We start from the raw sequence: 25,921 nt of genomic DNA, 5'->3' as shown, positions 1-25,921 counted from the left end.
CAACATCTTTTTTCCCGCCAACTCTTTTATTTACATCAAAACCCACCGAAAACCACCACCACCGCCGCCGCCGCAACCACGAGGAGCAGCCGGTTAATGTTATCTCTCCGGTCATGCTGTTACACTCTATACTCCAGTCAACACATCACACACTCTCTTATTATTAAACCACCCCCACACTCACCGATTGTACCAATTTCTAAACCATTTCTCAAATTATTATCAATCTCACACTCCAATAACATGTCTTCGTCTTCATCTCGTCCGTCCGCCTTCGATGCACTCATGTCCAACGCACGCGCCGCCGCCAACAAGAACAAAACGCCGTCGTCTGCATCTGCTTCTTCACCCAAAAAACGCAAAACCCTAGATTCTAAATCAAAACCCAATTCAAAACCCACAATTACCGAATCCAAACCCGACCCGTCGACCCAAATCAAACCCGAATTACCCGAATCGAATGAAAGTACTGTTCAATTGAAGCAAGACAAGCCAAACCCTAAAACTAATCAAAACCCTAATTTGGTTTCTGAAGATGAACAGAAGGCGTTGAAGAAGCAACGGGTGATTGATATTGACGAGTGTATTGCTCAATTGAAGATTAAGCCAGTTAAATTTAACCCTAAGAAGGCTGCTTACTGGGCTGAAGGAGAAAGGGTGCCGTTTTTGTTTTTGGTTCGGGTTTTCGATGAGATTTCGAGAGAGTCGGGTCGGATTGTGATTACTGAAATTGTCTGTAACATGCTGAGGACTGTGATTGAGACAACACTTGATGATTTGGTGGCTGTTGTGTATCTTTTGGCGAATAGGATTGCGCCAGCTCACGAGGGGCTCGAGCTTGGACTTGGGGATGCTTCGATTATTAAGGCGCTTGCGGAAGCTTGCGGTGCAAAGGAAACACATATTAAGAAACAATATAAGGTAAACATTGGTTTTAAAAAGCGAGAACCGCACAAACGCAACAGGGTCTAAGGGGGTGTTTGGGATTGCTTATTTTCACCAACTTATAACTTAACTTTTTGAAAAGTAATAAGGTGTTTGGGATTTGCTTATATTGTTGGAGGAGAAGTTTCATAAGTTACAAGTTACAATGTTGTAACTTATTAACTTAATGAAAAATTATAAGGAGGTAAAATAAGGAATCCCAAACATCCCCTAAAACTCAAGCGCGAAGCGCAAAAGGGCATCGATTTTCGTAGACGAGGCGTTTGTTTTTTAGCATCCCCTACCCAATATTTAGCTACAAATTAACTTTATATAGGATTTACTATTTAGTATATAAATTACCTACATGTACAACCGAAATGGCACGTATTACAACATTCTGAAGCATAAAATGACCAATGTACAAAAAGCGCTCACTTTTTTGCCTAAAAATCGCGCCTCGCATGAGCTTTTTGTACTTTGGTTGCCTTGTGTAGGCAAAAGTGACACGGGTCAGACTCAAGTTGTTTGTTTTAATTTGTTGTAATTTGATTGTAGGAGCTTGGAGATTTGGGTCTTGTTGCTAAAGCGAGCCGTTCATCACAACCTCTGATGCGAAAACCACAGCCATTGACAGTGGCTAAAGTTTTTGATACATTTAAGGTTATTGCCAAGGTAATGCTTAATTGACTTATTGATGTATGAACTTGGTCTTAAACAGTATTGTTTATTGTTTTGTTGTTTGGTTAATATTTGATAGGAATCTGGGAAAGACAGTCAGGATAAGAAGAAGAATCACATTAAAGGACTTCTTGTTGCAGCTACTGATTGTGAACCTCAATATTTGATTCGTTTACTTCAGGTTAACACGTGAATTATATTCTTTGTTTTGTCAATTTTTCATGTTATATTCTTTAATTTAAAAAATATATATTTTGCAGACAAAGTTGCGAATCGGTTTAGCAGAGCAAACTCTTTTGACTGCACTCGGGCATGCAATAGTCTATACTGAAAAACATGCATCAACGCACACGGATTCACCTCTAGAAGAGGTGAGTTGGCATATATACTATAAAATGCTTTTTTGTTTTTAAAAAAAGAGGGAATTTTATATATACCTCTACAAACTTATGAAATATCACATATACTCATCACAAAGTTACAATATCATATATGCCTTTAAAATTAGTTAAAATATCAAATATTCGCATTTCATTAAAACATTTTAAGAAACGACCATTGTACCCTTATAAGTTTTAAACAATAAAGTCTACCCATTTTAACTTTAAATTATTCATCAGTAATTTGTTTTTATTAGAATATGCGATCTATCCATTTCATAAAGAAGCCTTTTTTAACCTTCTCATTATTCTTTGTAAACATAATAATAGTTTCTTGATACAAAAACCACATTATTTTTAACGTCTTTCTCAACAATATAATTTGCATTTAGCCTGCAATCGTTAATCCGTAAGATTCACATAATAATTGATATGTATGATGTGATTCGGAAAGGATAAATTTCATATTTTGATAAAAAAAATATTGTTAATGGATAAATATAAAGTTTTAAGGTTAAAAGGTGGGTAAATTTGAAATCTTAAAGTTTAAGAGTTTAAGAAAAGTAATAAATGGCCATTTCTTGAATTGTTTTAATGAAATGATTGATTTTGATATTTTAGCTAGCTTTAAAGGACACATGTTATTTTAAGTTTGGATTGGGTATAGATGATATGTTACAAGTTTTCAAGGATATATGATTATATGTAACTCTCTCCTTTTCTAACTTTTTTTTATTGCCAACTTATTTTTTGTTGTTCAGGCTGCTAAAATTGTTAAACAAGTGTATTCGGTAATTCCTGTATATGATAAAATTGTTCCTGCTTTACTTTCTGGTGGTGTGTGGGACCTACCCAAAACGTGTTGTTTTTCACCTGGTGTTCCAGTGGGACCTATGCTTGCTAAACCGACTAAAGGGGTATCTGAAATTTTGGATAAATTTCAAAACATGGAGTTCACATGTGAATACAAGTATGACGGGGAACGGGCTCAGGTAAAACGTTGTTAAGTTAGTGAAGTTGTGAAAAAGTAAAACATTTTTATGAATGGATAATAATTTTTACTTTATATAGATACATTATCTGGAGGATGGTACGGTTCAGATATATAGCAGAAATGCTGAAAGAAACACGGAAAAATTCCCTGATGTTGTTGCTGCTGCTTCTAGGTACCTTTTTTGTAATGAGTCTGTTAATTAAAAAATTGATGATTACAAAAATAGCATTGTTAAAATAGTGACTAAAACCTTTGATATTACTCATTAGAAAGTTGTATGCGTTATCAGTAGGATGGGACGGCTTCTGACTAGATTAACCTGTTCTTTTTTTTTATAGTTAAGTTATTTATTTGATCCATTTTGAGATAAATCTCAACCCAAATTAACCCATTTATAAGTAAATGGATAGAAACTGATTTTGGCTTATAAACTATGTGATTGAACCAGTGAATCTATTTCTAACGATTGCAATTGTTTTGTAGGATTAAAAAACCGAATGTAACATCATTTGTTATGGACTGTGAACTGGTTGCATATGACCGCAAGAAGCAGAAAATTCTTCCATTTCAGGTTAACTGTTTTTCGTTTTTTACAAAGTTTCCAATTTTACTCTTTTATTTATTTTTTATTTTTTAATCTAGCATATTATATGCTTTCATGTCATCAATGCACTCAAACCTTTTCAGACACTTGCAAACGAACCGAATGCTTAGTGAACCGTTTGGCTGAAAGTTTGCTTATGCTTGTTTTTTTATAAAGAACTAACGTGAACAACTTTTTTGGTTCTTTTAGTTAAACGAATGAACTTGAACACGTTACGTTCGTTCTTTTTTGTTCATTTAAATTCGTTTACTCTCATTTAAGTTTCTTCGTTAATAATATATTTGTTTAAATTTTTATGCCCATTACACTTTAGTCTTGTTTAATCAACATTTTAGGCCCAACACATTGTTCTTCACATGTACTTTAAATGATTGTAGCTGTATTATGTCATGCTATGCTCATTTATGTTATTCCGTATACTTCTATGAAACGTTCATTTATATTGTTAACGAACAAACATAGACGAACACTAACATGTGCATACTCTTAACAAAAGAACACACACACAAGAAAACCCCGTTAGTTTTGTTCATGTTCTATCATTTGCTCGGTAAAATTAATTAAAGAACTAAGACATGCTTCTTTCGTGTTTGTTCGGTTTGTTTGCAGGCCTTCCAGTTGCTAATTTTTTTCATCTGTAATCTTGTGTGTGCTATTTTTGCAGATTTTAAGCACACGTGCTCGCAAAAACGTTGTCATGAGTGAAATCAAGGTTGAAGTATGCATATATGCATTTGATTTATTGTATCTGAATGGACAACAGCTTTTACAAGAACAACTTATTACTCGTAGAGAGGTGAGAAAAAGGAATATATTTCATTATTATGGTTACTAGTGAAAGTATTGAATTCACATGTTGCATTGTGACCCTTTTCAGCGTCTGTATGAATCCTTTACAGAAGAACCGGGATATTTCCAGCTTGCAACCGCCATAACATCAAATGATTTGGAAGAAATACAAACATTCTTGGATACTGCTGTTAATGCCAAGTAATAAGTCTCTGTTTTAGTTATGCTTTTGGTGTTTGAAGTTGTAATAATAATATATTTTTATCTGACTCAGTTTATTACTTTATCAGTTGTGAGGGATTGATTATTAAAACATTAACTCGAGATGCTACATATGAGCCTGCAAAACGATCAAATAACTGGCTCAAGTTGAAGAAAGACTATATGGACAGGTGGTCATTTATTATTATTGTTATTATTATAATTATTAATATTTTATGTCTAGTTTAGTTTTCAATTTTGGTTCATGTTGTGTGAAGTATCGGTGACTCGTTAGATTTAGTACCCATTGCCGCCTTTCATGGCCGAGGAAAACGTGTAGGTGTATATGGCGCCTTTCTTCTTGCATGTTATGATAACAGTAAGGATGAATATCAAACCATTTGCAAGATTGGTAAGTGACATTTTTTTTATCTAAAAGTTGATCATTCAAAATTAATTCTCAGTTTTGCAAATTTTTATGTCTTTTATAGGTACTGGATTTTCAGAAGCAATGCTTGAAGAGCGGTCAACAAGTCTTCGGTCTAAAGTGATCCCAAAGCCAAAGGTTTTGTAGCAACCTTTTGATTTTGAATATTTTGTCATCGTTTAAACTATTTTATGTATGTTAATTTTGGTTTTAAATATTGGCAGTCATACTACCGATACGCAGATTCCATAAATCCTGATGTGTGGTTTGAGGCCTCTGAGGTACTTCATAATTAGTTTTTCATATATTGAATATGCTACACAAATATTTATGTGTTAACACTTAACATTTCAGGTTTGGGAGGTTAAAGCTGCTGACTTGACAATTAGCCCGGTTTATTGTGCTGCAATTGGAGCGGTTGATCCCAATAAGGTTTACTTTTAAATTATATTTAATATACTTCAAGATATTTTTAATGAATTCGTTTACTGAGTTCAATACTTGTTTCTTTTATATAAAAAAGGGAATTTCACTACGATTCCCACGTTTACTTCGCGTTCGAGAAGACAAAGGTCCCGAGGATGCTTCATCTTCAGAAATGGTGAGAATATTATTTTTTTTTACTCGTTCGTTGAAAAAATATATTCCAACTTTTGAAAGTTATACTTTTTGCCTTTTATTTATTAAATTCAGGTTGCTGACATGTATAATGCCCAAAAGCATACCCAAAGTAACAATCAAGATGACGAAGATGATTGAGAATACATGCAAGCAAGATATGTGATTCTGTATTCATCATGGAATCCATGGTTTCTGATTCGGGTTCCAGGTGACTGTTAACCGTTTCCTTTCGAGATATCATCTTGGAAAGAAACATAAGGTTATGTAACTTGCATTTGTGTGTACTATTTGCATAAATTTTTTAGTTAATCGTCGCTAAAATGGTTGTTTTAAGTTGGATGTTAATAAAGCAAATCAAGTTATAGATTTTATTATCCCTAAAAAGGGAACATAACAACTAGTTTGAAATATGGCAAACAGCTTTTGGTAGGTAGGTAGGTGCTTACCACCATTACTTGATTAGACCTAAAGAAAACTACCATCACTCTCCATTGTCCCTTATTACTTGATCCCATTTTTATTTTGTGAAAATTACTAATATCTCTACACTTTATGGAACTAGATTTTAATAATTCAAACTAATAATTTAAACTAAGACCTATTGATCATTGATCATTAGTAATCAATATTTACATTATAACCACTAATAATTTTAACTTTCATTTTTGTTGGTGTTTTCAATAGCATAATAATCATAGATTTTACACTCATTTTACGTTTGATTTGTACTCAACTTTACTAGCACGTTTCTCCATGCCGTTTACAATTATTGTTGTGAGAAATCAAGCACAAATCTATGATAATGATACTATCAGTATTGATTTTAGAAAAAAAGTGAATTAGAATTATCATTGGTCATAGCGTAAGCGTGGGCCATTCATCAACATGTCAATAATTTTTCTATTTGGAAAAAAAAAATGTGGGTTAGATATATTGATAGAGGCCGATTCGAGATGGCTAATCTCCCAAGATAGTGACCCTTTGAGCGGGTTAGACTCCAAAGAAATAATAGAGAGAACGAGACATCTTACTTCATAACTTTTCTTCTTTGTATAATTCTAAACTTGCCATGCCTTTTATAGGCTTACATCCAAAGGTAAAATAACCAACAAGAAGTTATCAAACACATGCACATACTATACCACTAACCACTAATTTAGGATTTAGTAAATAGTTAATTAAAAACAAATGAAAAGACATAAATTGGGCTACGTGGGTTGTGGTTAGGCACGTATCATATATTATTATTGAAAATCATGAGAATAAAATAAAAATCTGCAAATATGTCTAAAACCATAAACAATTTTTTTATATTTTTTTAATATTTTTATTTGTTGTCTCTGTTTTGATATTTCGATTGGTTTTTCTTCGTGTAATGACTTTGTTAGATCTTGATTCTGATTCGTGGGTCCAACATTCGGTGGTTGGCCCATAATGCTTGTCCATTCCTCGTTAGCATCCAAAGCATGATTAAGAAGTCAAAAAAAACTTGCCTATTTTTGGATCTAATACATAACGCATGTATAGAATATGGCTTAAATCCTCCAATTTTCAAATAAACGAATTGAAACTATGTATTATAAAACTATATGTACTTTTATATTCGTAATGGTGGGTCATACGTATAATTGTATAAATAATATATGCTTTAATAATTTGGTTTGTAGTTGAATATATCTTTATTTGTATAGGTTATTTAATACGATATAGAGAGGTTGACATCGAAGTAAAGATGTTCACAATTCAGTTTCAAACCATAAAACCGTACAAGCTAATCATCGGTTTGGTTTCGTGGTTAAGTTTTCTCTTTAATTTTCAGTCGGTTGGTTGGTTTAAAATATTTCAAACCATAGCGAACGGTTTGGTTTACGGTTTACACAAAAGAACCCGAGCGTATAAAACAAGAATTGAAGAATATGCAAATTTTAAACCCTACACGGACTTTGCAAAATAGTATTAACGATACTTCCAAACGCTATTAAAGAAGAATACAAGTAAGATAGATGATTAAAAACTGATTGGGAAGGGAAAATATTTGCTATACAAAATGGGTAGAGATCATCCTTCCACCTCATAATACCCAATAACCTAACTAGTAATTAGTATAATAATAATCATTTAATAACTAAATTAACTTACAATTAAAAGTTACTGTAATTAACAATCACTGTTTAATCTTTGATATTTAGTCTCCGTAGAAGAATCAGACACTTCGGGAAACTTATTATTATTATTATTATTATTATTATTATTAACCTTCCACACCAACCGGTTCACCGCCGGAGGCACCACCACGGGCGGCGGCGGATGGCGCCAATGCGGCAACGGTCCCGCCAAAAGCAGGTTCTGCAACAACGGCCCAGCTTTCACCATTGCTTCTAGAAGCTTCCCCTTTTCCGGCAATGCCTTCACCGGAACCCTAATTTCATCCTCCGGCGGCGGTGGTTGTGGTTGTGGTTGTGGTGATGAGACGATGCTTTCGTCACAGTCTGAGGAGGAGAATCCGGCGGTGGTGACGTGGTCGTCTTCGACGCTTGATGCGACGGAGTGCGGCGGCGGTGCGGTGGTGTTACGGTGGAACTGGATTAATAGTGTTTGGTATTGGTTTTGAGCTTGGTTTTTTTGGATAATGGCGGTGTTTAGAAGGTGTTTGAGATGGTTTAACTCTTGGTCTTTTTGTTTGAGTTCTTGTTCTGCTTTGAACCGTGCGGATTCAAGCTCCATTGTGGTTAATAACAGAGACTCTGTTAACTCCTCTGTACTCTGTTTCAATTTGAAATCAAATATTCAAAATTAGACCAAAATTATTAAGTGAAATTGGAATAATAATAATAATAATAATAAAATTGATGGAATGTTATTATTATTATTATCTGACCTTTTGGCGGCAGAAATAGGACCAATCGAGGAGGAAATTGTTGGATTGATGTTCTTCCATTAATGGAGTGAAGAAGAAGTTAATGAGAAAGTGAAAGTGAAAGTGAAAGTGAAAGTGAAGGAGATGGTGAGTGGGAGTTGGGGTTTTAATGAGTTGCTTTGTTTCCTACTGTACTGTGTTTCTACAGTGAGAGTTTATGTTTTTATTATGCATTATTTTGGATTCAAGTTGTTTTCCATTTTGTTTTTTTATAAAAAATAAAGAATCCCAAACACCTCTTTATTTATTTATTTTTTATTTTTATAAAATTAACAACTTATATCTCTGTAAATATATAAAATCTCTCTTTTACATTTTCTTTCTAAACAAGCTTATTTCTTTTACTTTTTTCGTTAATGAAGAAACGAGGTTATATCTATATATCTGTATATTCCGTAATAAAAATCTACAATATTATGGTTGCGAAGGTGGTGGTGGTGGGGCCCAATGTTTTTGTAATTATTTTATTATTAAAAATAATATTACGTCAGCAATAAACTAACGAAGTTAGTGTTTCATTAGTTTCGGAGTGGTAGAAGAAAAATAAGATAAAAATTGAGAATGGTAACATTTCTTTAGCTGAGAATGTTAGGGGACAAATGGTGAAATTTCAAACTAGTTAAATTCAGTAACTCTTGTTAATATAAACATGAACTTTGGCTTGATTAATTTACAAGTCAATACTAGTTTGAACTTTAAAGTTTGGTTTTATTAAAATTCATGTAAAATCAAAGTTAGCATAGAAGTAAATTATACCTTTTATTCATTAATATGTGTATACAACAAAATTGGTATAAAAAAACCTAAGACCATAGACATAAATAACCAAAGTTGTACCATGTTTAGGACATGTTTGATTTACCCAGTAATGTATTTGAAAATTGAAATTGCTTCTGTTTGTTTCTTTTGCAATATATAACTACTAACTACTAAGCAAATAACCTTTTATTACACCAAAACAAAATAAACATGATACATGTTATTGTATTAAGGTTTGTATGTCATTTATTCCCTCAAATTTAATATATAACTGCGTGTGTTTGTGTTTATTTGTTAAAGTGGGAGAAAGGCAAAGGTGGTGAAAAACGCCAAAGAAGGCCGGGAGCAAAGGGGTCCATTAAAGAGAGTAGGTTTTGTTTGTCAAACGAACACACTATATAGGTTTGAACTTAGTAGCGGTGTTAGATTATATAAACCATAAAGCTTGATACAAACTTGAATACGATCTAATCTGAATATTATATCAGACATCTCAACTTAACCACTCAACCATGATAAAGAGTTTTTATAGTTATCATGGACAAGATCATTTTAACTTGAAACTTTATTTTGTTTTATTCTTTTGCATATTGATACTATGAAATTATAAATTTACAATATAAAATATTAAGGGAAATATTAATGCATATAAAATAAATATGTTTAAATTTATAACACATGACTGGTGTGTCATATTTTACTGCAATGTGGTTTTTATTTAGACCACCTGTAATGGGTGCGTTATGTGTAGCGTGAAGGGCTATAACGCGGAGGGTACACCGCCCCCCTGCGTTATGTTGAAGTTTTTTTTGGGCGCGTTGTATCTAAAACGCGAGAATGGCACGCGAATCAAAAAAAGTTACCGTTGGTTGGAGCCGTTGGATTTAAAAAAAAAATTAATTATATTTATACTATATAAACAAACCAAACTCATATTTTTTAACACATTCCTTCCAATCTACCAATTTACACAAATATTTATATCTTTTACACTAATATTTCTACCATCATGTTTCCAAACAACAACCAAAATATTCTCGGTTTCGGTCAATATGCCCGTCAAGCCAACCAAAATCCACAACCGAACCAATCTACCGCCCCGACGCCAACCGTACCCGTCCCCAAATGTATGACCCGCAAATGGCCGCGTACTTTGCACTTTTACAAAACTCTATGCCAAATGCGGTGCCCGGTTTCCAAAACCCATTGACAAACATTTTTGCGGGTTCGGGTTCCCAACCCGCCCCGGAGACCCAACCCGAGGTCGAGTTCGTGCCGGAGACACAACCCGAGGGCGGTTGGAGCCAACGCGGACGTTCGAAAAAACACGCAAAGAAGCCCGCCGGCGAACCTCGGGTTAAAAAGACGGTGATATCGTGGAGTATCGACGAGTGCGTACTATGTGCTCGTGCTTGGTGCCAAATATCGGAAGATGCCAGATGCGGTAGGTTTTTAAAATGCATATATATTTTTTTTAAATTTCTTATAACAAACATTAAACTTGTAATGTTTTTATTTTTTTAGCGAACTATCAAAAAACAGGGGTATTTTGGCACAAAATTATAGAGAGGTTTCACAACCTTGGCGGGGACTCGCGTCGAGAAAAAGATTCGTTACTGTCGAAATGGGGCGACATAAACACCAAATGCATGGCTTTCCATACGGTTTTCTCTCGGATGAATCGAACTAGGAGTAGCGGTGTCTCGGACGCGGAAGTCATGGATAACGCGTTGGTTGAGTTTCAACATAAGGTCGGCGGGACCTTCAACTACTTTGGCATTTGGAAAGACCTCTTGAGGTTTCACCCAAAATGGGGCTTGGTGTTGGATGCCGAAGCCGAAGCCGAAGGCGAAGGCGGTCCGCGTAAAAAAAAGTCTAAAACATCATCTTCGGTTGATCCAGACACGCCCGTTCCGACGCTCGAAACTTCAACTTAAGCGATAATGACCCCGTGAATACTACCGACATGCCTCGGCCGGGGGGTAGAAGAACCAAAGGCAAAGGAAAGGGGAAAGGGGACGGTTCGTCGTCGGCAACGGGTTCGAATCCCGAATTGGAAAGCCAATTCCAATTAATGAACTCTCGACTCCAAGATTTACACTAACTTGGAACCCAACGACTTCAAGTAAATTTGGACGCCGTCGACCTACTTCGAAGGAATGAGATGGATAAAGACATCGAGATTTTATCAAACGAGCTATCCGAAGACGACCCGATAGTCCAATCTCTAAAAGCCACTCGACGAGCGAAAATTTTAGAAAAATATAAATGAGTTTTAGTTTTATTAGTATTATTTATGTTTTTTTATTTTAATTTGATGTATTTTTTTTTAATTTAGTTTAATGTAATTTTTATTTGGAAGTTTAATGTAATTTTTAATTTTATGTTAATTTATTTAAATGAATTATTATTTAAAAAAAGCAAATAAAATTATAATGACTGGGCGCCACGTGGCGCATAACCCCTGGATGTGAAGAGTTATGACTACAGCCTATTTTTGTACAAAACCATAACTCTGACTGGGCTCCACGTGGCGCATAACCCCTGGATGTGAAGCTTTACTACTACACATGGTCTTATTGTGAAAATTAAAAAGCAAGCCCAGATATATCATAAGTCATACTTTCAGCGTAAAAGTTTATTGTATTAAGTTTCACTCTCATCATCTTGTGAAATTATACTCGTTCATGTTGTGTGTCACACTCTCTTATTCATCCATATAATATATGACACGCATAGTTTCCAATAAACCCAAAGACTTATGTTAAAACAATCAATTTCTATATAAAAATTATGTTTAATAAATATTCATTTTAGTAATTTTCTTGGTTGAACTTGACAATTTTTACGATATTTTCTTATTTATTGCTTTTTTCAGTTTGAACAGGGAAAAAAGCAGTGAAGACTGAAGCCGAACTTTCAGACCAGTCAGTTTGGAAAAGGGAGAAACCGACAAGGCTGATGGGAAATAAAACCGGTTTCTTATTTGACCATTTCTGACTTTCTAGACCTGCTCAATTAAACCCATTCAACGGTTCCAAATGTTTTTATATTTCTTTTTTAAAATGCTTAACTTTAACAATAAAAGTAATAATCTCATAAATATAATAATGTAGAGGTAGGGTATTAAACCCACCATTTGACAAGTATAATACTCAAATCAAGCGCAACCGGAGCGCTGGGCGGAACAGACGGCGAGAGTAACTGCCACGCGCCAGAGATAACACATGGCGCTAAGGTGGTTTCTTAAAATAATACACATCCCCTGACGCCTAGGGAATGGTACCGCAAAGGTCTCACAAGCATGGGACAAAAATATACAATCCACATGGGAATAAACACCCAACCAATGGGGACCGGACAACACACGAATAACGGTACAAAATAGTACGAAACGTCCTTGTCAAAAGGCCATGATGCCCACCAACTTCCACCAACCTCTACAATCACACCGACTATAAATACCAGTTGGTCTCCGAATGGTAAAAGATATACACTCTCTCATATTGACTAAATATATTCCATACTATCAAATACTGATTCTCACGCCGGAGGGTGGTTACGAGAGAATCCCCCACCCACAATCCTCGTAACAAGCTCACGGTGTTCTGTTTTGCAGGATACACTCATCTGCGCCAAGAAGGTTTTATAACCCATCGTGGGAAATACTTATCTTAACTCCTCGGACTAACGTGTTAGACCTTGAGGGGTGGATCTGTGTTTCTTCAAATAATATATTTCTTACGAATATAACTAACTTTGGTATGTTCTTTTGGTTTTGTGAACAATTGATGTATTGTTGATCGTTTAAAAAAAGATATGAGAATATGTATAAAAGTAAATAAATACTGTTATTTATTTGTTAAAGTTGTATATACAAATATGTTAAAATCCATTTACGTAACGAATCCAACATCGTCAAGTGGCAGCCAATGATATGATTATCCGGGGATGTTCAAGCCAAACTTTGAAGTCAGTATAGACCCGTTTATGACAACATAGTCTGATCAAAGACTGAGTGGGGGCATTGGGACTCTCCAAATTTGGGTAGTGCGGTAACCTAAATACAAGAAATTCATGGACATGACTCATAACTATAGGTATGATTAAAACACTGAAGTTAATGTATTTTATACCTTTTGTTTTAAATTTTTGTCGATTTTTTTTTTGTTTGACGTTGACATTAACTAAATTAAATTGATACGTTCCAATTAGAGAGTATGGTTAATTGATTTCTCAAATCATTCTTTATTGTTGTAGTCTTCAAAATATGGAAAAAAAGAATAGTTTCCCAAAGACTTTTTACAAAAAATAATAATAATAATTATGAACCAACTACTTTAGAAAAAAACTTAAAACTAAATTATATTTTTAATAACAAACTTCATATATTATTATACAATACTAATGCATGAGCAAAACTAGGGGTTTCCGACGCGTGCTATATTACCATTGGAGCACAAACATGTACGATATTAGTTATAAATTGCAAATATTCATAATACCTGGTAAAATCGAGGAGATCAACACGAGCTTACTCTGCTTGGTGTTAAAGAAATTATGATGTGCGGCCCTTTTGAATTTGATTAGGCTAAGGGGTGTGGGGGGCTCTAATGGGGGCTCTAGTGGGGGTTCCAGCCAATAATATTATGACGTGTGGCAGAGAGAGAAACTGGATAAGGGGGTGTTGGAGCCCCCGTTGGAGCCCCTGGCCCTGGTGTGGAGGGGCTCCAGCAGGGGCTCCAGCGAATTTTTTTTTTATTTTTTTATAAGTATATTCAAACAACGTATTATTAAAAAAACCTATAAATTATTAAAAAAACACACATTTTTTTAAAAATTCAAATTACAAAAAAAAACATACTAAAAATTAAACAAACAATAATACTTAATAATAACACTAATCTAATACAAGATCATCGGGTCGCCTCGCCCACAAATGTTCAACCAACTCATGTCGAAGATCCCCGGGACATTATTTTTAAAAAAAAAGTTGGGAAGATGGGTTGATTTTGGGTTTTATTTTGAAGTTGTGGTGATTGATATGGGTGAAATGGGGTATTTTATAGATGAAATGGGGTATTATTTAGGTAAAAAATATTTTTTTTTTAATTTAACCGTGTCCCAACGGCTATTTCTCCATTCCCAACGTCCATTTTCTCTCTCTTCTCCCGCGACCAGGCTCACGCCTGCCTGGATTTCCGCGCTCGCGCCCCGCTCGCGCCCCGGTGGTGTGGGGTTAGCGCCCCGAGGCGCGAGCGGAGGAGCTCTAGCGCCCCGGTTAGCGCCCCACACCCCTCAGCCTTACCCAAAATCTATGTCGTCTACGTACTTCAATGTTCATAATTAAAAAGTACAATATTTTGACTCAACAACTACATCATACAAGATAACAAATATAGTGGAGACTCTAGCTAAATGTTGTACTCAAATTGCACTATATCACCATGAGGATACCACTATTTAGCCTGTGTGCATTTATAATGGTCAGAGCCGGCCATGAGGGGAGCCAGGGTAGTGACGTAGTCGACGGCTATATGCCCGACATCCTGCTAGGCCCGGATTTTTTTTAAATATATATTTTTATAAAAAAAATATGTATAATCAATGTTTCAACACAATTACATGACCACTAGATTGGTCTAGTGGCAAAGAGGTATGACATCTAACCAAGAGGTTGTGGGTTCTAGTCTTATTTGAGACATTTTTAAGTTTATTTTTTATACAAAAGTTTTTTAAACAACTTAAATAATAACTAAGTAAGCTCATTTAAAATTAAATTGTTTAAACCCAATAAAATGTTCATTTCACTTAAGCCTCAAAAAAATTTTCGTCTTTTGACCCATAAAAATTTCCGCCGAGCCGGCCCTTATAATGGTTTGTATCTTGTCAAAGGTACGTTGAATAAGTTCTTGATGTTCACACGTCATTGTCTTTTGCTAAATTAATAATGTTGCAAGTTGTTTTTATCTAAGAAATGACCGATGTTAATAATATTAAGCAACACTAATGGCTTAAAATGTTTGTTTGCAATACTCTACAACGGTTTCTTTTCAGTTTTCACCGACAATTAATATATTTGCTTAGCAAAGGGCATGCAGTTTAGCGATACTAAAGAATATAATTAAGGCGTAAAAATAGGTGAGCGTTTTAACTTCATAATATACATTAGAGGATCTCATGATTAGCGTTAACTAAAAACCCCTATGATATATGGGATGTGTCCGGGACAATTACTTTTATTAAGATTTAGGCTTTTCCATATGTTGATTCTGGATATTCTTCTCCTCAAAGATAAGGTAGATGCTCTTATGAACTTATGAAAAGTGGTACACTGGTACATGTTACCGATTAAAAAAAACAGAATCGAACTCTGTCGGGTATCAGCGGACAGGTCTGAGATAAACATTTCTTTTGTCATATGGTCCCTTTCTACCACATAGGCTGTGTAATAAAATTCTTGGTTCAGTCCAAACCAGATTCGTTGGCTCGGGGTGAGTATTAAGGGTTGAATTCGGGTCGTACCTAGTCAAAATCCATAAAAGAAAAATAACTTGTGACATAATTCCTATTCTTTTTATATGTTATTATTATTAATGACACACCCTTTACAAAATTCTATGTAATTATGTTTTATTTTCAAACCATGCATCCAAATCAAATATAACTTTACAAATGAAATGAAGATCTTAATATCATCTCATTCTATATGTCAACCAAATACATGCAATCACCACTTTTCATTCAACTTCAATTCCCTACAAAACGACTTATACATCTTTAACAAACTTAACTGTAACCGAGTTGCGAATCTTCGATCTTTGCCACGCCCTCTTGCTCTTTAAACTTGCTATAAATATCCCCATTGTAAAACTCTCTTGTTCTAGCCACCAACACAAGTGTAGCCAATGCTCCAAAGCAACAAACACCACCCAATATCATAAACGACCACCTATAGCATTCTTTCCCAATACAAACCAACTCCTTAACCGATGATCGATCCAAACCGCTTCTTTCCAACACCTTAACCGCTTCTCGGTCATACATCGGCCCAGTAACCCTCACATTCAAAATATAAGAAGCAACTGGGCCTCCCAATTGTGCACAATTAAACAATTTGCTAAAGCGCTTGAGTCCGAATAATTCAGAAACAATAGCAAATATTAATGGGAGTTGCGCACCAAACAAGAACCCAATAATTACAGACGCGATATAAACAGACCCCGAGAAGGGGAAAGCAATTAATAGGTGACCAATGCACGACATAAAAAGTACTAGTGTCATCATAAGAGGTCTAGGGAATTTGTACTTGACTAAAAGATGTTCCGAGACAAACCCCGAAAAGATTCTCCCAAAGTAGTTCCAAATACTTAGAAGCGACACGAATGTACTTATCGATTTCTTCGGGCCCTAAAGATTCCCCTATCTGTCCTAGGTTATCGACCGCGGTAAAACTAGTTCCAAGCCCACAAAATGTCACCACATAAAGAATCAACATATCGACGCTTAACAACGCTTGTAGAATCGAATAATCTTCGCCTCTTTCGGGTTTGTTCAAGAAAATATTTTCAAAACAAGATAATCTTGATTTTGTCTTTGGATTAAAATTCAATGATGCTAATTCTTGATCATGATCATGATCAATATCCAAATTTCCTATTTTACCCTCAGAAACCCTAATTCCTTCTTGACTAGTTTTCATCATAACCTCTAATTCTTGCATAATTGAGATAAACAAAGGTGCAAAGAGTAGTAAACACACGACGGAGGCACTGGTGGTGTAGGCCGCTGGCGAAAAAGCCACCATCTTTTGAGCTATGGTCATGGCCATAATAAACAATGCAAGAACAATGGATGCATATAAGAAATGATAAAAAACCCTAATCTCATTTGAATCTTTAACCTTAACACTGTTAATCTCTCTGATTGTGTAAACAAATACCACAGATAGCACTGCTGGAAGCCATGCAATCAATAATATAACTGCCTTTGAATCATCACCATACACAGCTAAGTAAATTTGAGCCATAATGGCTCCACTTAACCCGGTGAACCCTTTTAACAAACCCAAAACTACCCCTCGGTTCTCCGGGAAGTTTCAGAGGGTGGTGGTGAGAACTCTGGTGTTTTCGAAGTTCTGGGCGTTGGCGGCAATGCACATGTACATGCACATTTGCCATATACGTGGTTCTGGGATGCGGTTGGTGACCGTGAGCCATATCATGAAGTATCCGGTGAAGTTTACCGCGGCGCCGATGAGGAGGAGGCACCATGTTGGGGTGATTTCCGCGATGAGGCCGGAGATTACCCCGACACTCGAACCTACGTCTTTGAAGAATCCGATTAGGTTGAGTGTCGTCTGGTCATACCTGAAACGAAAAACAAAATGATATTGGTGAATAATAACTTTTGTGTAAAAATACTAATACATAATATTGTATTGATTTTTTTATTCGGGACTGATCAGTAATGGTACCATTGAAAAACCGAAACCTAATGTTACCCATAATAAAAACATGAAAAACGAATACCGGTACACACTTATTACTATGAAAAAGACTAATGATGATAACAAAAGTCCACAAAAGTCAATAAAACATTATGACTAATAAAGAAAAAGTTAAAGATAAATGATAAATCAAATAATAATAACGATAATAAATTACCTGAGAGTGGTTTTGATGTCTTTGGAGTAGACACCGAAGAGGTAAGTTGCTCCGGCGCCAGCCATTATTAGAAAGGAGGCGAAAAGCGAGGACCAACGCCCATGTAGGACTTGGACTGCTAACCGGCAAGTCTGAGTTCCTTCATCGTGGCTGTCATTACGGCCAACGGAGGTTGTGCGTTTGGACACTGATGGTGGGTCATTCATTTCCCTTAGTTATGCTTAATCGAAGCACAAATTAATATCAACTGTCTTATAAAAATATGCTTTGCTAGAATGACAACAAAATAATTGCAACTTTTATATATATGTTGCAGGCTATGGAATTAAAATATGAGAACTAATATGATGTTAACTTATGCTAACCTCACACAAAATGTTCCATTACTACAAGTTAGATAAAGTAGTGTTTGGGATTAAGCGGGCCTGGGCCATAACGGGTCAATTAAGGTGTTAACGACACAATACAAAAACGTGTATAAGCGGGATAAACCCCGCTTAGCCCGTTGATGACACGAACACCACATTTAATTACTTGTGTTAGATAAGTTAATAGACGGGCACAACATATATATAATCCGTTTATCAATACAATGTAGTCATGTTATACGTGATACTAGACTAGTTGTACATAACTGTGTTATATGTGTCGTCACATCAATGTTATTAAATTGATTATATTTAATATCGTGCCGTAATGTGTAGCATGCTTATTAAACATGTTTGTGTTAGTGTTTAAGAAAAACATACAATACTAGTTATAAAATGAGATGTTTGAGTTCAGTAGTCGTGTTAAACGTAGCGTGTAGAATACAAAATTTCTAATACCATGCGTCATGTTTTGTCAGTTTTTTTTCTCTTAACTATCTTAGAGCATCAAGCCATCAACAACAACAAACTCATACAAACCGTCTCATCATATTTCAAACTTTTCTCAAAAACCTTACTTTCTTCCACAACAACAAACTTCCACAAACTCATTAAAAAATATTAAATGTGTGTGTGTATATATAATATATATGTGTGTATGTGAGAGAGATGCCACCTCACCTAGCCTTTTGCAAGTTTGTAGAGACAACTTGTCTTCATGGACTTTACTCCACAACAAGGAAGTTTGTGTGCTCCAAGTTTGTATGTTGCCAACTAGATCTAGACTCAGTGAACCGAAACCTGTTGTAGATGCTCTAAAACTAAGGGCAATTTGTTTTTTACGTTATTTATTTATAATTTACATACAAAACCACATAGACATAATGTTTGTTTGATTAAGTAATTTTGGGCACTATGTGTCTCTCTACCATTTGTAAATTGAAATAGGTTAGGTGAGATTATAATACCATTTGTCTTATACCTGGGTTAGGTACGAATTATAATGGTTGATAGATAGCTAAGAAAGTCATCTTATAGCATTTATTATGTATTAAAAATTATGTATAGTATAATAAACATTTATATAAAATAACAAAAATCCAAGCTGTGATCACGAGAGTAATTTAACTATACATGGTGAAGGACATGATGTGGATATATGCTATACTTTCAATTCATAATCAAACTTACATTTTTATACATATTTATATGCTGGGCTGCTGATAGTTGGGCTTTATGGGCTTCTGATAGCTGGACTTCTTGCTGCTGATTCTTGGGTTTCATATCCAGAGCTCATTCCGCAACTTGTGTTTTGGCCCGTTTACTCTCCGGTGAACACACGGGTACTTGTGGGCATCAGCCGGAGCATCCGCTTGTGTGATGAAGCTTAAAAGGAGATCATGGATTCAGGGAGAGTGGAGCAATAGATCTGTAAACGAACTGAACGTTCAGCGAACTATTAGTGAATCATTCGACGGGAAGTTCGTTTATTTAGTAAACGAACGAACATGAACAAAATTTGCGTTGGCTTAATTAAACAAACAAACATGAACACATGTTTCGTTCGTTCATTTATGTTTATGTATTAATGTCGTTTATTTATATTCGTTTACATATTAATAGAAAATAATTAATTCATTCCTTAGTTGCAAATCATGACATATGGTAGAAATGAAATTGATAAATACAAGTCTAATGCTTATTTTATAAGAAATTATACATTATATTGGTGTGTGATCTAAAAACTACATCGTCCCCCTAAAGTAACAGTATACATAATATTGATTTGGTATTTAACACGGTGTCAATTCCTTATATCTGACTGTTGTGATTTCAACCCGTGTTAACATGGTTGATTATTATTTTGATGGATTAAATAAATTTACAATATGTAGTTGCGCCTCCAAAAGTGAATATATATATATATATATTAGGTTAGGCACCCGTGTATAACACGGGTTGAAAAAATATAATTTTATAAGTCCATAAAATTCAAAATACCAATAATGAAAAGGTTTTATAAATAAATTCAAAAATAATGTAAATATAAATGTAATCTACGAATACAATAAAAAATTATAATCTTAGGACGATGATAGTGTCAATATGACATACCTTGTGGTATCTTATATTAGTAATTTTGCACCATCTCTACACTTACTCTTGAGGACGCTAGGTGAATATAATTTTTATTGTAACAATCAATCATTGATTTCATGAACAACGTCGTTTATTGGTGCAAGTATGGCTCTTTCACCGAAGAAATATTGATTTTTGATATGTTGTAGAATGGAGGGATACACAAAGTCGATTAAACTTTATGGGTTGATATAATAGCAAACTACGTATACGAATGTTTGATTAAGCAACATAAGATAATAAGGTCAGTAGCAAGTACAAAACCAACAATATATGTCTTTACCAAGTTTAACCTAAAGATGTAAAAACGGGTAACGGTGACTTATAATTACAATGACATAAGCTTTATTTACAACACTGTTAACTAACAACATGCGTTGATTTACTTCTATATGCAATAACATGAATTCTATCAAATTTTAAAAATGAAATCATAAAATTCACAATTCCCTAAATATCTCGTTATGGGTAATAACGTAACATTATGATAATCTTATATATGGTAATTTATTAACTGCATATATTACGGTAATCTTAATCTTAAATATATATAAACAAAACATTTAACCTAACCCGAATTCACGGTTATTAGTCTCATCAAACTCACATAGCCATTAAACGAGTTATAACATCTCATTAAATTAAAAATTATTCTCACCAAATATTTAATATGAAAAACATATTAAATAGGGATGTACTAAAATTAATATCCGATTTTTTTTAAAAAAAGAAGATATTATTTATAATTAAGAAACAATTTTATAGTAAAAAAAATAAGCGGGTCATAAGTCTCACCAAACTCGATAGCTTTTAAACCGAGTTATAACATCTCATTTATTTGTGAAACCCTTTCATCATGAAATCTTAAGTATATTATTAACTTCCTTATAATAAATAAAATTAAAATCTAAAAAAAACATATAAATATTATAAACGAATAATGTAAAATAACCCCGTAATACAGTAGATAAAAGGAAAAATTCTCTAACCCATTTGAAGAGAGAGAAAATTAAATGATTCATTAATAATTAATATTCCCAAAATGGACCAATAAATTTGGACTGAAGCGACGGGATTTAAAAAGATTTGAATCCCGTCTGTTCCGTCCAAATTTTAAGTGAATCTCGTCTTTCCCGTCCAAATTTTAAATAATTTCGTCTTTCTCGTCCAAATTTTTAGAATTTTTTTTTGTTCCTTTCTATAACATTTTTTTCTCTTTCCTTCAATCTCTCTCTTCATTTTTTTTTCTTCTTCTTCATCATCATCATCTTCTTTTTATTCATCATCTCAGGCAATTTCTAGTTTCCGACTTGTCTGAGGAGAAAGATTTCGATAAAAACGAAGTGGCTTCATCGTCAATTTCGTCATCTTCATCATTGTTACAGAAATCATAGTAATAATTATCGATCAACAACGAGAAATCTTGGAAATTAACCGTTTTCCGTTAATGGGTTTCTTTTTGTTGCCGGTGATGAAGAAGAAATGATGATGATGATAAAGATGAAGATGAAGAAAAAATGAAGAGAGAGGTTGAGGGAGAGAGAAAAAAGTGTCAGAGAAAAGAACAAAAAATTTTTCTAAAAATTTGGACGAGAAAGATGAAATTATTTAAAATTTGGACGGGAAAGACGAAATTCACTTTAAATTTTGATGGAGCAGACGAGATTCAAATCTTATTAAATCCCGTCGCTGCTCCAGTCCAAATTTGTTGATCAATTTTGGGGATATTGATTATTAATGGGTCATTTAAATTTTCTCTCTTTTCAAATGAGTTATTTAGAGAATTTTCCCTAGATAAAACCTAGTTCTAATATATATATATACATATATATATGCATATATATGTGTGTGTGTGGAATTTAGTCACTATAATCGTAAATTATATATTAGCATATAATATTGATATTGGTAAGATATTAATAATAAAAGATTTTGATAAAAGTAACATTTCCGTGATTGTTTCTTATATTTATGGTAATATTTTTGGTAGATAATAATTATCATTAATTAAGAAACAATAACCCATTGTAAAAGGTAGTAGGTTTAGGCGGGATTTTGAGAGAGAGGAGGGGCTAAGATGATGACACGTGGCAAATAAAACATTTATTTATTAACTAGTATATATATATATATATATATATATATATATATAACCATGACTCTTTTATATTAGAAACTAGGTTAGAACCCGTGTGTTACACAGGATGTTAGATTTTAAACAAAAACAACAAAATAATAATAATAATATTTAATTATTTATAATATAATCTAATGTTTTCCTAAGAAGGCTAGGAAGGAGGTTATTTTAATCTACTACCTTAATATTGAAACCCCCTTAATTTAATTTTAAAAACCCACTTAATTAAAACACACTTAATTAAAACCCACTTAAATTTTCACTCATCTCCTACAACTACCACCGCCCACCGCCACCCACCGCCACCACCTTACCGGAAAAGTCTTCGGAAATTTCGCCGGAAAATAAAACACTATGAAAAACACAATGAAAAAGACACAATGTAAAAAACACAATGGAATAAACACTATGAAAATAAAAACACAATGACAAAAACACAATGAAACAATGTAAAAAACACAATGCAAAAAACACTATGAAAAAATAAAACACACATGTATAACACAATTTTGTAAAACACAATTATGATAAAACACATCTTGTAAAAACCCACGAATTTTTTTTTATTTTTATAAAGTAATATGGTACTCATATAAAAGATAAAAAAACAATCGTTTTTATGGTGAAATTGTTTTGAAAAAAAATTGTCGTATAAAAAAGTTATGGACGTTTTAAAATGATGGGGGAATTTGACATGTGCCTTGCATGTGGAGAGAGAAAGTCAACAAATGTGTTATCCCTATTATGCCCTTACCCTTGTTTTACACTTGATGATATCTTTAATCTAATCTCAACCATTCAATTCTCAAATGAATGGACATGATTATTTCCTATCCTTCCTAGGAAAACTAATCTTTTTATTATAACTCAGCCCTATAATCTAAATTCTAAATATATGTAACTACCATTATCTAAAAAAAACAAAAAAAAAGACCAAATATGATTCATAAATCTAAAAATTCATCTCATGAAATTACATTATATAGAATTATGAAAACTAAAAAGTTACGACGTTTATTCATAAACATCAAAGTTATAATTTATTTTTTCTATTTTCTACAACTTACTCAAATACTTAACAGGCTTCATTAATAGAAAATACTCATTTATATTGTCATTATATGTAGGTGGTATTATTGTCTGTCAATCCAAAAAAAAAAAAGAATAAAATCTATAACAAATTTATCTTTCTTTCCAGATTATTAATGCAGTGAAAGTAATAAAAAGTCAAAAACCTAAATGACACTCTAATTTTGTAATTTTCATCTCGAAATGAGCCACCCTATCATGATTTATAATATCATCACCTTAAATCATAAACCTGGGGATGATACCTGTTTTGGCTTGCCAAAAATTGAAAATAGAGAAACTAATAATAATAATAATAATAATCCAAAAAATCTGAAAAAATAAGAATTGTGAACACTATCACTTGTATACAATATTCTTTGCAAAGTTCAAAAAATGTAAAGATGAAAAAGAAAAAGAAAATTCTGATTCTCGAGTACATTGGAGAAAATAAAAAAGGGAATATCAAGTTATCACTTTCAAGTCTCAAGTATTAAATTATAGAACTATGAGTTAAAAACTGATCCGATATTTAGCTAGATTAATATGCTTATAAAAGTAGTAGCAAGATTCCATTTTTAAATGGTCAATCAACACAAAAGTTAAGCCTAAACAAATTGATGTATTTTATTAAAATGACTTGTTTTGAACTGAACACATTTTAACTGGAACTCATTTTTCTAATAAACCATATTGACCCGAACCCAATAGATGTTTTTTTAAAACGACCCATTTTGACATGAAACAAAATTAATGAAATAAAAAAAATAGAAAATGTCATATGTTAAAAACTGATCTAATATTTGGCTAGATTAATATGTTTATTAAATTAGTAGTAAGATTCCATTTTTAAATGGTTACTCAACATAAAAATTAAGCCTAAGCAAATTGATGTATTTTATTAAAATGACTTGGTTTTGAACCAAACTCGTTTTAACCGGAACTCATTTTTTTAAGAAATCATATTGACCCGAACCAAATAGATGTTTTTTTTAAACGACCCATTTTGACATGAACCAAAATTAATGAAATAAAAAATTAGAAAATACAATGAGTTAAAAATTGATCAGATATTTGGCTAGATTAATATATTTATAAAATTAGTAGCAAAAATTATTTTTAAATTGTCAGTCAACACAAAATTTAAGCCTAAACAAATTGATATATTTTATTAAAATGACTTGTTTTGAACCGAACTCATTTTAATCGGAACTCATTTTTCTAAGAAACCATATTGACCCGAACCAAATAGATGTTTTTTTAAAACGACCCATTTTGACATGAACCAAAATTAATGAAGTAAAAAAATTAGAAAAAACTAATTTTATTTATTTTCTTAAGAAACAAATATTAATGTATGATTCAAATCTTTAGATTTTGAAAAGAAATAAAATTAATGAAATAAAATTTAGAAAATGTTATGTGACACTTTGAAGACATTTGGTTAAATATAAAAGAAATATTGATGAAAATCCACTCATTTATTATATAGTTAGAGATTTTGAAAAAAAAAGTTAATGAAATAAAAGATTAGAAAATGTCATGTGACAATTTGAAGACATTTGGTTAAATATAAAAGAGAAATTGGTGAAAATTCACTCTTTTTTTATTTGAATAAAGATTTTGAAAAGAATTCAAATTAATGAAATAAAAAAATTGAAAATGTCATGTGACATTTTGAAGACATTTGATCAAATATAAAAGAGAAATTTTTAGGGTCAATATTATCTTATTAGAATGAGAAACGAAAAAAAATCACAAAATAATTTTTTTTAAATAGTTAAAAATAATTTTTTACTAGTTCTCTAGTTCTCTCTAGATCCCACCCATATATATATATATATATATATATATATATATATATATATATATATATATATATATATATATATGCTCAAAACACCTTTATATTTATAAATCTATTTTTCAGGTGATTGTAAAGAATCATGACAAAGAATAAATTGGTATAAGTTTTGTTATGATTTTATTTAATATTATATTTTAAAACTTGGGGTTCCCGTGCATCCTCTACCGTCAATCTAAATCCGCCTTTGGATGCAGTCATGCTCCGCACATACTACTGTCAAGGTTTTTCTTTCTGTCTAATTATTATTAATTGTTTACAAAATCAAGCTATATATGCATTAATGGCCACATAATTCTCACTGATGTGTTATTCTGGACTTGGGGGACTGTTTTTGCGATGGATATAACATCAATCGTGCACAATGACTTATCGCCATCCT

At 33.1% G+C, this 25,921-nt stretch overlaps 2 protein-coding genes and 1 pseudogene across 2 annotated transcripts; 1 reads left to right on the top strand and 2 right to left on the bottom strand.

Moving 5' to 3' along the window:
- The first annotated feature begins 223 nt into the window (after positions 1-223).
- On the top strand, positions 224-5,954 carry LOC143595825 (DNA ligase 1-like). Its single transcript, XM_077074749.1, has 16 exons — positions 224-921; positions 1,483-1,599; positions 1,685-1,786; positions 1,866-1,976; positions 2,747-2,977; positions 3,057-3,151; positions 3,463-3,550; positions 4,248-4,379; positions 4,461-4,573; positions 4,663-4,764; positions 4,852-4,985; positions 5,065-5,138; positions 5,225-5,281; positions 5,355-5,432; positions 5,524-5,601; positions 5,694-5,954. Exons 1-16 carry the CDS (start codon positions 244-246, stop codon positions 5,757-5,759), a joined length of 2,256 nt encoding a protein of 751 aa, XP_076930864.1. The 5' UTR covers positions 224-243; the 3' UTR covers positions 5,760-5,954.
- A 1,824-nt stretch (positions 5,955-7,778) lies between these two features.
- On the bottom strand, positions 7,779-8,594 carry LOC143595821 (uncharacterized). The gene is made up of 2 exons (XM_077074747.1): positions 8,500-8,594; positions 7,779-8,384 (listed from the first exon to the last, which is right to left on the bottom strand). The coding sequence occupies exons 1-2, from the start codon at positions 8,557-8,559 to the stop codon at positions 7,779-7,781; spliced, it is 666 nt and encodes a 221-aa protein (XP_076930862.1). The 5' UTR covers positions 8,560-8,594.
- Positions 8,595-15,882: 7,288 nt separating this feature from the next.
- Positions 15,883-17,478, bottom strand: LOC143595814 (protein NUCLEAR FUSION DEFECTIVE 4-like; annotated as a pseudogene).
- Between the last annotated feature and the right edge of the window lie 8,443 nt (positions 17,479-25,921).

Source organism: Bidens hawaiensis, unplaced genomic scaffold (assembly GCF_021521415.1).
Source record: "Bidens hawaiensis isolate Kalapana, Puna unplaced genomic scaffold, B.hawaiensis_p1.1 tig00045541_1, whole genome shotgun sequence".
Taxonomy (NCBI): Eukaryota; Viridiplantae; Streptophyta; class Magnoliopsida; order Asterales; family Asteraceae; genus Bidens; species Bidens hawaiensis.
This window is presented reverse-complemented; position numbering and strand designations above follow the sequence as displayed.

What these genes read in the sequence shown, in the direction of transcription:
- LOC143595825 (XM_077074749.1), top strand. Translation starts at nt 244, where the DNA reads ATGTCTTCGTCTTCATCTCGTCCGTCCGCCTTCGATGCACTCATGTCC. An exon ending in CGGATTCACCTCTAGAAGAG is followed by an intron (nt 1,977 to 2,746) that starts GTGAGTTGGCAT and finishes TTTGTTGTTCAG; the next exon opens with GCTGCTAAAATTGTTAAACA. An exon ending in TCAAACCATTTGCAAGATTG is followed by an intron (nt 4,986 to 5,064) that starts GTAAGTGACATT and finishes TGTCTTTTATAG; the next exon opens with GTACTGGATTTTCAGAAGCA.
- LOC143595821 (XM_077074747.1), bottom strand. Translation starts at nt 8,559, where the DNA reads ATGGAAGAACATCAATCCAACAATTTCCTCCTCGATTGGTCCTATTTC. An exon ending in CCTATTTCTGCCGCCAAAAG is followed by an intron (nt 8,385 to 8,499) that starts GTCAGATAATAA and finishes AAATTGAAACAG; the next exon opens with AGTACAGAGGAGTTAACAGA.